A 13844-nucleotide genomic window follows, 5' to 3' on the forward strand; every position below is an offset into this window, starting at 1 on the left:
AGTAGGGTGTCCTTTGTAAGTAGAGGGCTATTGGGCACAGAGACCCAGATGCACAGGGAAGAGGCAGCGTGAGGAGGGCGGCAGAGCCTGGTGCGATGCTTCTACCAGGCAAGATGTGCTAAGGGTTGCTAACAACACCCGAAAGCCAGGACTTGGGCCGAGTCAACCTCTACTCCCAGAGCCCCGGTCTCCTCCTCTGCAGAGCAGAGACGTGTAATCCCCACTCCCACACCTGCACTTGAGATGTCACTGTGAAGGGCCCAGCTCCGGGCCCAGAGCTCAAAAGACGGACCGTATCGTCATTGGGGGAGTTGACAGAAGCTCTCATTTGTTCACTCATGCCCCGCATGCCGAGGGGCAACTGACAGAGTCAAGACAGACGAAGCCTTTGTCTTCACGGAGCTCCTGGTCTTTGTCTTCACGGAGCTCCTGGTCTAGGGGTGTGAGAGCGGGCAGTGACAGACCTCTGTGCCTGTGCTGCCCCCGCATTTCCACTCTGTGGCTTAAGATGTGCCACTGCCTGATGGCCCTGACTGGTGGCAGGCATGAGCACCTGCTGTGTGCAGGACCACGGGAGGGAGCGACACACCCAAGCAGGCATCAACCCAACCCCACATCATGAAGCACCGTGTTCACTGGCGGGTGCTGTGTGGCAAATATCACCAACCAAGAGACTCCCGTGGTAGAAATTTGTTATCTCCCAGGTCTGAAGGCCAGAAGTCCAAGTCCGAGTTGTTGGTTCTTTCAGAGGCCCAGGGGAAAGACCCTGTTCCATGTCTCTTTCCTACTACTCTCTGGGGGTGAGCTGGCCATCTTTGGTCTCCCTGCCCCCCACCACTCCAGGATCAGCCCCTCCCCCACAGTCTGTGGCCGATCAATGGCCCTGTGGCCGCCAAGTCCAGAGGATCTCGATTGCACAAGATCTTAGGCTTTTCAGACTGTCCGGCTACGAGGCTGCCCAGTCCGGGGTCTGGGCCACTTCGCCTTCTGAAGGACAGGGTGCGGTACAGAGACAGGGCTCAGGTCTCCCCACCCCTGGCCTCCACCAAATCCTGTCTTCCTTGGGAAACTTGCAGGGGGGGCGGAGGGGCAGGGCCTGGGAGGAGGGGAGGAGGGAGGGAGGGAACATGGCCTGGGGCGGGGGCTATGGAGGCTGGGGCACGGCTGCGCGGCCTCCGTCCCAGGGTGCCCATAGGGGCAGAGCTGAGGAACAGGAGTAGTGAGGGAGGAGCCCCCGCCCGGCTGGTGCACAGAAAACTCATTCATGCAGCCGTCCTCACTCGTGCCTGCTCCTCAGGGCATGTAGCTGCCAGGCCCAGACATGCTGGACACACATGCCCAGCCACACTCACACTCCACACTCACACTTCCCCCTCCACACTCATACTCACACACACCTCACACCCTCCACACTCACACCTGATACTCCACACTGACACCTGATTCACCTCTCACTTTCCACACTCATACCTCATACTCATACCTCACACACTGCACACTCCACACACAGACCTCACACCCCATGTTCCTCACACACACACACCCCTTATGCTCCCCACACACACCATCCTACTTCACACTCACATACACCCCGGGACCCACATAACACAGCACACAGGGGTTCAGGCGGGCAACCCCCTCACAGGGTAAACACAGACCAGCCTGTGCACACCCAGGCAACCCCAGTTTACAACACACGCTCTCGGGCCAGCCCCCCATGGCCACGTCTGCTCTGCCCACTAGCGCTGGATCGTGAGCCACACTTGTGATCTCAGCGGTCCTGTCGCCCCATTACAAAATATGCAGAGAAGCTGGTAAATTGAATTTTCGTCATGTTTTTATTGAATCCAGTATAGCCACCATGCTGTCACTACAACATGTCATCGTTGTGAAAAGTGCTTGTTGAGCATTTTACGTTCTCTGTTTGCACTAAGTCCTGGAGACCTGGTCTGTGTCTCACCTGCGAAGCGTGTCTCGGGTCAGGCTGGCTGCATTCCAGGGGCCCAAAAGCCCTATGTGGCCAGTGGCCACCAAAATGGAGAGCACAACTCTGGAGAATCACGTAGTAATTCAAAGAACTTCCAGAGGAACAGAAAATCGCATTGAACCCCACCCCCACCCCACTTTCTCCTTTTCTGTCCCCAGACCACGGGGGCCTCCGGTTCTCTTTCTGGCCACTGGCCCCTCTGGTCTCACCGGACTCGGTAAGGAGACCCTTGTGGGCGCCTGGCCCTCAGCACAGCCCCTCTGCACAGCCCCCTGTCCTGGGCCACCCCCACCTCGTGCTCTAGGGGACCAGGGGCTGTAACCAGGCAGGAACGTCACCAGGCAACAGGCCTCAGGGGAGAGCTCGGATCTCCCGCACCTGCCCGCCAGCCTCCGGGGTGCCCACGGGGCGGGGTGGGGCGGGGCGGGCCCTGCCTGGCCCCTGCCTTGGGCCTGTTTACCTGTGCTCAGTCACAGTGCGGACCTAAACCCGGCAGCAGGCCCATGGAGCCTGGGGCCACAGGCCACAGGGGACAAGGGCCAGACACCCTGGCCATGGCTCTGGGCCATTGATCCAGCCCAGGCTGGCTGGGTGGGGGTAGGGAGACCTTGGCCTGGACAAACAGAAGCTCTGGGGCCTGCGTGCTGACCCGGCACCCACCTGCCACTCCCAGAGGTAAGCGGGGGCCTCCAGAACAGGGGACCAGGATCTGAGAATGACCCAGTGACAGTGTCCCTTCAGAGAGCCAGCTCAGCTCCCTGGGGCTGGAGCCCTCCGCCCAGCTCTGCCCTCTGCCCAGGTCTGCAGGGCCGCATTGGCCAGACAGCGACTGGGTAAGCGGAAGGTGAGGGGTCCTCAGAGCTGGGCTGGAGGCAGGACAGGATGTCGTGAGGCCGGGTGTCTGGGCAGGCACGGGGGAAGGGGAGGGCCTGCGGCTTTGGGGTGCTGGGAGGCTGGGGTTCAGGTGCATCTGGTGGACTCTGGAGCAGGGACTGGGTGGAGGAGAGGCGCAATTTGCCAGGCTGAGCACCCCACCCTTGCTGCAAGACCAGATGTGACCCTCTCCATCCCCGCACACCTCCCTGGGCTTCCCGGTGTGGGATCCAGGGCCCCGAGCCTGACGCTGTGCTAAATGGGGGACCCTGAGCTCCCAGGCCCAGAGCTGAATGCTGCGGGCTCTGCTTGCATGCGTGCGTGTGTGTGAGTGTGCACACCCTCGAGCATGTGCACACGGGTGTGAAGTGTGAGCAACGCCTCCGCAAGTTTATGGGTCACAGACGGGTATGTGAGTACCGTAATGTATCCCCATTGGGGCACACCTATGTATGCGTCTGTGATGTATTGGTGTTTGTGGGGGGCATTTCCAGGCACACGGCCCCACACTTGGGCTCACACGAAGTAGCAGGGACCTACTCTAGGCCCCGGGGAGCCTTGCTGGAAGCTTCCTCCCACAGCCCTAGATCAGATTTCTGCGTCTGTTCCTCCCCGCTCTGCCCTGCCTCAGATGAATGACCGCGGCAAGTCATTTTATGTCTCTGCCCCTCATTTTCCCCAGCTACTAGAGATAACAAAGCAGAGGTCCCCGGCTAGTGGAGGCTGAAGGAGAATGTGGTTGGCGGCATCGTCCAGCAAAAAGCCAGCAGGTGGGATGAGGTCCAGGTCCGCCCCCATGAGCTCCGCTTCCAGTGGTCAGAGAACAGGAGGAACAGGTGCTAGGGAGGGGGCCAGGGGCTCGGGTCAGAGAAGAAGCTTCGCCTCTCCCCGCCCCCAATGTCAGTTGAGGCATATCCAGCCTCTGCTTCCAGGGGCTCACCATCAGGGGGCAGCGAATGCCCCTAAGGTGCTGTGCACAATGATGGGGGCGGCCCGGGATGCTTCAAGAGAGACAGCCGCTGGGCATTCTGGGAGAGTTGCCAGGAAGAGGTGGGAGCTGGGCCGAGGTGTGCAGGGGCCGGCTGAGAGCCCAAGTCAGAGGAGGGCAGCCGGGCAGAAGGAAAAGCATCTGGGAAAGGCAGGTGACGCCCACGAGTTTTCAGGGTTCCAGAAACGATCTATGTGATGCTCTTCCTGCAGAGTGAGCTAAGAGCCCTTGGCTGTAGATGATGTCTCCCATCTTCGTTATTGACACATCCAGTGTCACTGGGGTGCCAAAAGGGCAAAGAGGGAGCGGGGACAGAAAAGGCAGGAGAAGGTGGCCGGCCACGTGTGCCTACAGCCCCTCCAGCTGTGGGGAAGGAGCTGGGATCCTAGCACTCCTGGGCTCCACGACAAGGACGGAGAGCCTAGCCCTGCTGCTGGAGAAGGCACGCGGCTGGGAGCGGCATACAAGAGGAGACAGACAAAGGACACAGAAGCCTAGCATGCAATTTGAGGTCGCCAGAAGTGCTCTGAAGAAATTGGAGCAAAGACATGAAGGAGGGAAAGGCCAGGCCTTGGAGCAAACTGAAGGAAAAGCATTCCTGGCTGAGGGAACAGCCAGCATGAAGGCCCCGAGGTGGGACGTATTTGATCTGTGGAAGGTCCGGGGAGCAACCAGGGGGGGCTGCCCGGGGGGGGGGGGACAGAATGACTAGGGCCCCAGGAGTCCTGGTGGGAAGTGATGGGGAACCCAGGTGAACCTTGGCAAGCTCTATCTAATCCTGGGTTTTTACACAGTGGCTTTTCTAAAAATGGGCTCCTCTGAGAGGCTCACAGTCCTCCCAGATGGGGGCGAGGGGGCACTTCCGAAGGAGATGACTCCGTGGAAGGAAGGCCTGGTCTGGGGAGTGGGAAGAAGAAGGGAGGGGGCCCTACTGCACATCTGACCCTCGACTGCTCCCCTTGATGCCTCCCCTTGAAAGACCTCCGTCTGAACTTCTCTGTGCCTCATTTTCCCCACTAGTACCCCGACAGTGTGTGAGGCAGGGGAGTGTAAGGGTCGTGGTGCAAATGTGGAGACACAGCGCTGGGTTTTGCAGCCTGGCTCTGCTACCAACTGGGAGAACTTGGCCAAGTTGCTCAACCTCTCTCTGCCTCAACTTCCTCAACTGTAGAATGGGGTTAATAAAAAGAACCTACTTCCATAAGGTCTCTGTAGGTGTACATGAGACAGTGTGTAGAAAAGGGTTGAGACACATGTCCACTATTGCCACCTCTGGGCCCCTCAAGTCCCCAGGGCTCTGTGAGTCACCCTGAAATAGCACCTTAGTGATCCGGACTCAACAGTGAATCAGGGGTGTGGCCATGTCCGGGAGAAGGGGTGGACCTGGGCTGAGGGAGGGCAAGGAGCTGACCTGTCACCTGGCCGCTCCCTGATCTAGCCCCGCTCAGCTTGTTGGGACAGCCCGTTTCTCACCAGGGATGCTAGCCACACTTTGGGCAGTGGGCGGGGCTGTCCCCACCATTGCAGGATATGTGACCCCACGAGAGCCAGCGGGGCCTGCCCCATGAGTACTGATGTCCTCTGGTTAGGGGTGAAGGGGTTCCTAGTGCAGCTGAGAATTGCATGCAGTCCCTCTTCCCTTGTACTGGATGGGGACCCCGAGGGTCCCTATGGCTTGGTGCCCGAGACTTTTACCTGGAAACAATGCCAGGAGCAGGGAAGCCAGAAGGAGGTCCAGGAGGCCCCTTGAGTCCAGGTGGGGGGACTTTGAACTTCACCGAGGAGCCCCATGTTCCGAAAACCCATCGTGTGAAAACCCAAGACACAGCTCAAAGCAAACCCCTCCCACCTCGACACACATACACATCTGGGGATGGGTGTTAGTGCTACGGCAGCATTTCTGGATGCAGTAAGAAGAAACTTCTCGGTGGTCTAGAATCCTCACTTGGCTTGGTGGGTGGGTGGCTGGAGGCCCTCTTTTGTGCGGTGGGAAGGTCCGCCTGAGAAGCCGAGTAACACTTGGAAGTTTCCTGGGTTGAGGGAGGGGGTTCCTGAAGATACAGCTGCGGGCTCAGGGTACTGACGCGGACGTCACTCAGTTATTATTAAATTCTGATTGTTCATTAACAGCTTGCTTAACAGGAAGCAGCCCAGGGTGGTGGGAGGAGCAGAGAGTCAGACACCTGGGCTTTACCCCCACCTCCTGCTGCTTTCCTGTTGTATGACCCTGGGCCAAGTGGCTCAGCCTCCAGGGTTCAGTTTTTCCGTCTGTACAATGGGGTTGATAGTGAGGGACAGATATTAGAATCACACTGGGAAAACGAGGCTAGGAAAACCCCAGAGTGAGTTGTGATTAAAACACTCCGCGTCTCAGTTTCCTCATCTGTCCAATGGGTACAGAACCCCAACTGGTGTACAGAGGTTCAAGCAAGGTGATACACGTCAATTGTCTGTGCAGACTGGGCCCAAGGAAGAAGAACACTGGGGCCAACGATTCCAACATCCCCGGGTGACCAGAGGATGAAATGAAATGTGTTCCGTAGACACGCAATGAATCGATGTTAGTTTGTGCCTCCTTCCCTGTCCCCAGGAGACCTTCAGCAGGGGAGACAAAAGCGATGGGACTTCTGGAAGGGCAGCTCTCTGGCCCAGCAGGGCAGTGGCTCAGGGCCTTCCAGGGGAGGGTTTAAGGGGGATCAGTATTTCTGGAAGCTGTGCTTTGAAGAACCAAAAGGAAGGAAAGGCACCCAGTGCAAGGAAAGCCAGAGGCGTGAGGAGCTGGCTTATAGACATTAGTACTCCAGGAGCTCCAGCTGTGGATCTAATCTCCGGAGGGGTGGGGGACTCAGGCACGGAAACCTCCACCCGGCCTCTGACCACAGAGGGGCTGGTATGGCTACAGAAGCGGGGGTCCCAGAACCGGATAGGTTACCGCTCTGCTGCTTGTCCTCTGGAGCGAGCAGCTCTGAGGCTTGCTTTCCTGCTCTACGAGCTGCCTAGGGGCCCACTCTCAATCACTGCTTCTAGGGTTGGGACCTTCCTGTCCCAAGGGCAGGAAGTGTGCCATTGATCTTTGGCAAAGGCCCCTTTGCCACTGTTGGGCCATTTCCAACCCTGGTCTGTTTCTCCACCAGGATGCCTGTGGCCGAGGCCCCCCAGGCAGCAGGTGGACAGGGTGATGGAGGTGACGGTGAGGAGGCAGAGCCAGAGGGGATGTTCAAGGCCCCCAAGAACTCCAAGAGAAAAGTCCGGGACTACCTCCGCCTGACACCGCTGTGGCTGGCCCTTGTCCTGCTGGCTTCAGTGGGGGTCCTGCTCTGGTATTTCCTAGGTAAGCGGCGGGCCCTTCTGGGAGAGGCACCTGGTGATGACTTGGGATGGCTGTGGGGGGTATATAGCAAGACAGATCAGAATTCCAGGCTCAGCAATGCCTAGCAACACACTGCATGGTCTTGGCCAATGAGCTTCCTCTCTGAGTCCTCCTTCTGTCCCGTGAGATGGAAGAGCTATTGCACCTGTGTTCTAGGTCCTGGGGCTCAGGCCAAGTGCAAGTTCCTTGCTGGCACCAAGTGTCCCCAGCTGGGGAAGGAGTGATCTCACAACACCCAACTCTTGTGAACCAACAAGCAGAAGGAGTATAAACATTGCCTCCCCTTCCCTGAAGCCCTCCTGGGTTGCCCCTGGGCTCGGAGCCAGTTGGCTCCGTGGGAGGAGGCCCAGTGGCGCCGGTGGTGCCTGGCACCAGTTAGCACCTCTGCTCACTCGAGCCCAACCTGAGAACTTTTCTAGGGTGGGGACCACAGCTCTGTCACCTCTGGGTCTCCAGGGCCCCAGCATGAGTGGGGAAAAAGGGGAGGGAGACACAGGACTCGAGTACCCAGGGGGCTGCCCTAGCACAGAGCTGGCTTTCTTATCCCAGCTCAGGCACACCTGCAATTCAACACACAATGAGAGGGGATCAAGCAGGCAGCCTGGGGCCCCTCCCCTGTCCTGAAGTCTAGTCTCCCCTTCCTGGTATCACAGCCCTCAACCAGTCTCCTGGAGCCTCAGGAGTACCTGGCCCATATTCTGGGTCCATTTATCTATCCTTCCATTCATTCATGCATACATGCATGGATTCATTCATTCATTCATTCATTCAATAAATACTCCTGAGCACCTGCTGTGTCCTCCTCTGAAACTGATGGAGAGCATACCGGGTTCTGTTAGCTCTTGGCAATGGAAAGGAGCAGATAAAGCACATTAGATGCTGCCGACAAAAACACTCCCCCGCACTCTGGAAGCTCATCCCTAACGTGCACTTATTCAGAAGCTCAGTACCCAGCCCCTTCTGTGCACCAGGCTCTGGGCCAGGCTCTGGAGACAGCCCCTGCCCGCACGAGAAAGCACAGCATGGGCTAGAACAGAGGAAGCGTGGGCCCGGGGAGCCATGGAGACAAGACACCTTGCCCAGGTGATCAGAGCCTTTCCAGAAATAGTTTTACTGGCTAAATCTCGTGGTGGAATTTCAGGCTCCTCGAAAGGACTGGGGACCCACTATGGAGCCTCATCAGGTCCATCCTAGGCCCAGATCCAGGGGGCGTCAGGGTAGGGTGTGTCTGGAATGAGCCCCTGGGCCGATGCCCTTGGGAAGCCCAGGCCTGCAGTGACTCAGAGGGGACCGTGAGTCTGCTCAGAGCCTCAGAGCCACGAGCGATGCGGGTGGCGGGGGAGTGGAAGCTGTGTGCATTTCACCACCGGCTGGAAGCCAGCACCCCAAATAGCACAGGGCCACCAAGGCCTCCGTAGGCGGCCAGATAATTAGTCTTCAGGGTAAACCACCGTGTCAGGCTGGAGGGCCAGGAACTCGACTGCCAATTGTCTTTCTTTGTGGAGTCTAATTTCTCCTGATTATGCTCCAGGAGTGAATCACCCTTCGGGGAGTGGGTGTACCGTGGGGCTGAGGACCCAGGGGCTGAGCGCTGCAAAGCCTCAGCTGGGGGAAGCCAACTCCGGCGCCCACAAAGGGAGTTAGGGTAAAGGCCACACTTCAGGAGCTGTTTGAAGGATTCCTCCCACCTGGGCTCAGGCTGTGCTCCGGGGGCCTGGGCATTGGGCAAAGAGATGCATCTGGAAGGGGAGAGGGAAAAGGGGCCTAGTCTATGGGCACAAGAGAAACCCAGAGTGAGTTGCCAAGGACTGGTTGAGTGGCAGTGTGACTCAGAAAGGGACTGAGGAGAGGAGAGCTGGGGGTGGCAGCTGGCTCCCCCCACTGGCCACAAGCGTAGCCCCGGGGCCCCGGGGTACATTCTGCTTGCAGTGGGAGCCTTTAATACTGCCCATCGTATTTTCCTCATACTTTCCCCCTCCTGCTCTCCTGGCTGACAGTTTACGCTTTCTTTCCAAACCTCCCGCCTCCACACACGCACACTTTGCCCCCTGCTTGGACCAAGGGAACCACTAAGAAGAGAAGCCCCTTGGAAGCTGGCAATGTGCCTTCCCTGAAGCACCCATGGGATCTGCCCTCCCGCCCTGTCCCCACAGGTGAACCATCCCTGCCCTTTCCAAAGGCAGCTGTCCTCCTACACAGTGGCGGGGTTCCAGAGGTGGCCTGTCCCCATACGAGCACTTTCCTTATTCCCGCAGCCAAATCCCGCTGGTGCCCCCCAACCCGTTTCTCTGTTCCGCTTTGCAGCAAACACCTTGAAAGAGCTGTCTCCGATTCTGCACCTGCAGCCCCTCAAGAACGTTTTCCCATCTGGCTCCCCTGCCCCCACCCAGGGGTGCTTACCAAAGTTGCCTACGGTCCGCTTGCTAGATCCGATGGCCAGTCCCCTGTCCTCCGTGGCAACTTGACCAGGCACATCACTCCCTCCTCCTCGGAGCCCTTTCCTCCCCCAGCTTCCAAGGGGCCGGCATCTCTCTTCCCCCAGCTCATAGCTGCAGCCTCCCTTCCGTGTCCTTCACTGATAGAAGGATTCTCCTTCTCCCTGCTCAGCCCACTTCTTTCAGGGTCTCATCCAGGGTCCCTGGCTTCAAATGTCCCTTATACCCCAGTGACTCCCAAATGTGCGTGTCCAGCCTGGGTCCCTCCCTGAGCTCCACTGTGTTGCTGGGGCTTGCCCTCCACCAGGAGGTTTAAGGGCATCTCGGATCCCCCTGGTCCAGCATGCAGCGCTCCCTGGTTTCCTCCAGACCCCTCCCCCATCCCAGTCAGTGGCCATCTCCCCCTTCTGGTTGACTCCCCCTTCTGACTCCTCTCTTTCACACCCCAGCCCCAGTTTGCCAGCAAACCTGGTCATCTCTGACTGCAGACTGTATCCTGCCTCTGGCGGCTCACTTCTCACCACCTTCCTGCGCAGCCTGGTCCAGGCTCCGGTGCCCCACGCCTGGCCAACAGATGAGTCACTGGATGACTACGGAAGCCTCCCGTGGGTCTCCTGGCTTCTGCCCTTGCTTCCTTAGAGCCTGTTTGCCACACAATTGTGGAGGGATCATTTTAGAAAGCAGATCCAAGCCCCTAACCTCTCTGCTTAAACCTCCCATGGCTCCTACCTCACCCACAGTAAAAGCGAAGTCCCCTGTGGTCGGCCCAATGCTGTGTGGCTGTCCTCTCCCCCTTCTCATTGCTTCCTGCTCTCTTCCCCTTCTCTTTTTGGTGTTTCTGAAATCCATCAGATGAGCATCTGCCCCAGGGCCTTTGCACTTGCCGGACCCCTACTGGGACCACTCTTTCCAGAGATTAACATCCATGTGACTAACATTATCGCCTTCTTCGCTGGCCTCCCTGGGGCAGCCCACCACCCTCCCTGACTCCCACAGCACTTACACCTCTCCTGTGTCCTACGCTATGTTTGTTGTTGATTGTCTGATTTTTCTCACTAAACTACAAGCTCTTAAGGGCAAGGTTTTTTCTTTATTGTTTTATTCATGGTTCTAATGACGTATCCCTGAGTGCTTTAGCCCAGCACCTAACGTAGCAGGTTCTCAAGTCACATTTGTTGAATGGACGCATAAATTGAACGAATAGGGGTATACGCCCAGGGCTATGAGTCTAGTTTCTTCACTGTCAGCCAAAACAGGTTTTTACAAAGTGGAAACCTGATGATGTCATCCTCGATCTTAAACCCTTTGTGGTTTCCTTTGTGCATCAGGTAAAGACCCAAATCCTGTCTTGCTGAGGTCCCAGCCTCTTGCTGCCCCTCCCCTTATCTGACAGCTCCAGCCAAAGAGGTTTCAGCCCAGTGTTCACCATTATCCCTCTGCCACAGGGCCTTTGCATATGTTGTTCCCTCTGCCCTTAAAGGTACTTCACTCCCTCCCCCTTTCCCAGTGGATGCTCCAATCCTCCCATCTCAGCTGGTCGGTCACCCTGGGCCAGGCCCTGTTTCTTGGTCATGTTCCCTCAGTTGTACCTTGGGCTCCTCTTAAAGTCACTCCTCAGGGATGGGCCTGTGTGCTCTGAGGCCACAGGAGTCAAGCCTGTCTCACCCACCATGGGCAGCTCTGCAGGGGGAGATGCAGCTGTCTGGGGTTACTAGTGTACCCCACACGGTAGGGGCAGTCGGGACAATCTCGGGAAAGGAAGGGTGCAGCGAGGTGCTAACCCCTTCTAGGCCATGTGGTTTTCCTGGCTTTTGCATCATCTATATCTTGGATGGATGATTGCGTCAGCTTCCGACTGGGAGCCCTCAGGACGTGATCCATGGGCCTCTTTCCTCCCTGTCACTAAAACACACTGCACCGGTGACATGATGACAGGGACAGAGATGATGATGATGGTGGAGCCTCAGAGGTCCCAGAGGCTGGAGGCTGAGCTGTGGGTCTGGGTGACAGGAGAAGACGTCGGAGAGACAGGAGTCTCCCCCGGTGGCCCCCTTGATTGACCTTGTCGGTTGCGTCCTGCGCAGGGTACAAGGCGGAGGTGACGGTCAGCCAGGTGTACTCCGGCAGCCTCCGCGTGCTCAATCGCCACTTCTCCCAGGACCTCGCCCGCCGGGAGTCCAGTGCCTTCCGCAGTGAGACCGCCAAAGCCCAGAAGATGGTAGGGAAGGGCTGTGGGGACGGGAGGGGATGCACGGGGTGGGGAGGTGTGGGGAGGCCTGATTATGCCAAGCCAATGGGTCAATCCCTTGGTGATTGTGAGGGCACAGTTCCGAGGATGCCCCCACCATCTCCCGGAGTTCCGTGTCGGACTGTGCCTCAGTTGCCCACAGCTCCGTCCTGCTCCTTTACAGCCACGATGGCTGTCCCCCTTCCAGTCATGAACAGGTGCACACACCAACCAGCTGAGCTCCCGTGGCTGGTGGCTGGGGGTAAGGGGCAGACTCTGGAGCCCAGTGGGGCTTTCTAGAGTTGAGGGGTGACATTTGACAGGAGGGAGAGAAGCTGTGGGGGGTCTGGTGTAGGCTAGAGCTGACGGAAGGGCAGTGTTGGGGGGCAGTGCCGAGGTAGAGGGGGAGGGGGAAAGATTAGGAGTGAGGTTCTCCCTGAGCGGTCACTGCCCCCCAGGTGACCAGGGGCAAGCCTCTCTACCTCGCAGGTGCCTGTCAAACGGGGCTGTCAGGAGGGGCAAAGAGCAGGAAGGGGGTTTCTGCACACGGTCACCAGGGGGCTCCCGTTTTCCTTCCTTTCAGCTCAAGGAGCTCATCGCCAGCACCCGTCTGGGAACCTACTACAACTCCAGCTCAGTCTACTCCTTCGGGTGAGTCGCCCTGGCCCCCTGACCAGCCCTCGCTAGAATCTTAGACTCAAAGAACAGGAGGGGATGCTGTAGGCTACTGATGCAATGACCTTTTTTTTTTTTAATGGGGAAACTGAGGCACAGGATGACAACTCGGCTGCCTGGGTGCGAACTCCTTTCACTGAGCTTGGTTTCCTCATCTGTAGAATGGGTACAACAATGTGGTAGGAATCCATGCTAGACAACGACTGTGGTGTGCTTGGGCCTGGCACGCATCTGGAAAGGCCGTGGTTGGAGTGGGAGTGGGGGGGGGTGCCCTAGCTGTGCCATATGAGTACCTGTTTCTGATCGGTGGTATACAGCCTACCCTCTTGTGCTTCATTCCCCCCTGTGACACGGGGCAGCAGACAGCATCTTGGTTGTTAGGAGGTTTCCATGAGGTAGAGGTAGGAAGCTTGAGCCAGGCTTGGCGGTCTCCCCCGCAGGAGCAGTGGGCTGGGCAGGGCCAGATTCCAGGCCCCTTCCCACCCCTCTCATTTCTGCCTGCCTCAGGGAGGGACCTCTCACCTGCTTCTTCTGGTTCATTCTTCAAATCCCCGAGCACCGCCGGCCGATGCTGAGCCCCGAGGTGGTGCGGGCACTGCTGGTGGAGGAGCTGCTGTCCACAGCCAACAGCTCGGCCCCTGCCCCCTACAGGGCCGAGTACGAGGTGGACCCGGAGGGCCTGGTGATCCTGGGTCAGTACTGGGGAGGGGGATACGGGATGGTGTGGCCAGGGTGGCGCAGGCTGGGATGCTCTCAGGGTAGGCCTCCCAGCGACCCCAGAGCCAGGATGGAGGCTGGACTGCAGCGGGGCGGGGAGGGAGGTGGCACTCAGTCGATTTCAGACAGGCTGGCTCTGATGGTCTCTTCTATTTTCAGTTTCATTTTTCATTTCATTTTCTTTATTTACTTTTGGTCTTTGTTTATTTGTTTGTTCCTTTCCTTTTAACAGAAGCCAGCGTGAAAGACATAGTTGCTCTGAATTCCACGCTGGGTATGCTCTTTTGTTTCCCCTCTCCATTTCCTTTTGAGTTGCCGTTTTGCTTGGCTTGGTCAAGTGTCAGGAGACCACGTGGCTTGTGGTGAGAGCAGGGAGCAGTGGCCTGGGGTGACCAGGGGGGGGGGGATGGGGGGCTCAGTGGTGGGTCCCGGGGCAGGGGGGGGGCGGGGGGGGGGGTGGCCATTGTGTACTCCTGCTTGTGTGCGTGCATGAGCATGTGTGCACATGTGCGCGTGTGCGTGCGTGCATGCGTGCGTGGCCCGTGTGGGGTGTGCCGGTTTAGGTGCACATA

General features: G+C 58.1%; 1 protein-coding gene across 3 annotated transcripts in view; it reads left to right on the forward strand.

The window, feature by feature from the left end:
* Window positions 1-2437: 2437 nt before the first annotated feature.
* Window positions 2438-13844, forward strand: part of TMPRSS6 (transmembrane serine protease 6) — a 33224-nt gene continuing 21817 nt past the window's right edge. Inside the window, exons 1-6 of one of the 3 annotated variants that reach the window (XM_059402081.1) lie at window positions 2438-2662; window positions 6983-7179; window positions 11738-11871; window positions 12464-12531; window positions 13063-13247; window positions 13505-13546. In XM_059402081.1, the coding sequence (XP_059258064.1) occupies window positions 6984-7179; window positions 11738-11871; window positions 12464-12531; window positions 13063-13247; window positions 13505-13546 (625 nt within the window). In that variant the 5' untranslated portion in view covers window positions 2438-2662; window position 6983. Of the gene's footprint in view, window positions 2663-2708; window positions 2821-6982; window positions 7180-11737; window positions 11872-12463; window positions 12532-13062; window positions 13248-13504; window positions 13547-13844 lie in introns of those variants that run through there. The other 2 variants (XM_059402082.1, XM_059402083.1) reach the window with 2 other exon arrangements.

The sequence above is a fragment of the Mustela nigripes genome, chromosome 6 (genome assembly GCF_022355385.1).
Source record: "Mustela nigripes isolate SB6536 chromosome 6, MUSNIG.SB6536, whole genome shotgun sequence".
NCBI classification, from domain to species: domain Eukaryota; kingdom Metazoa; phylum Chordata; class Mammalia; order Carnivora; family Mustelidae; genus Mustela; species Mustela nigripes.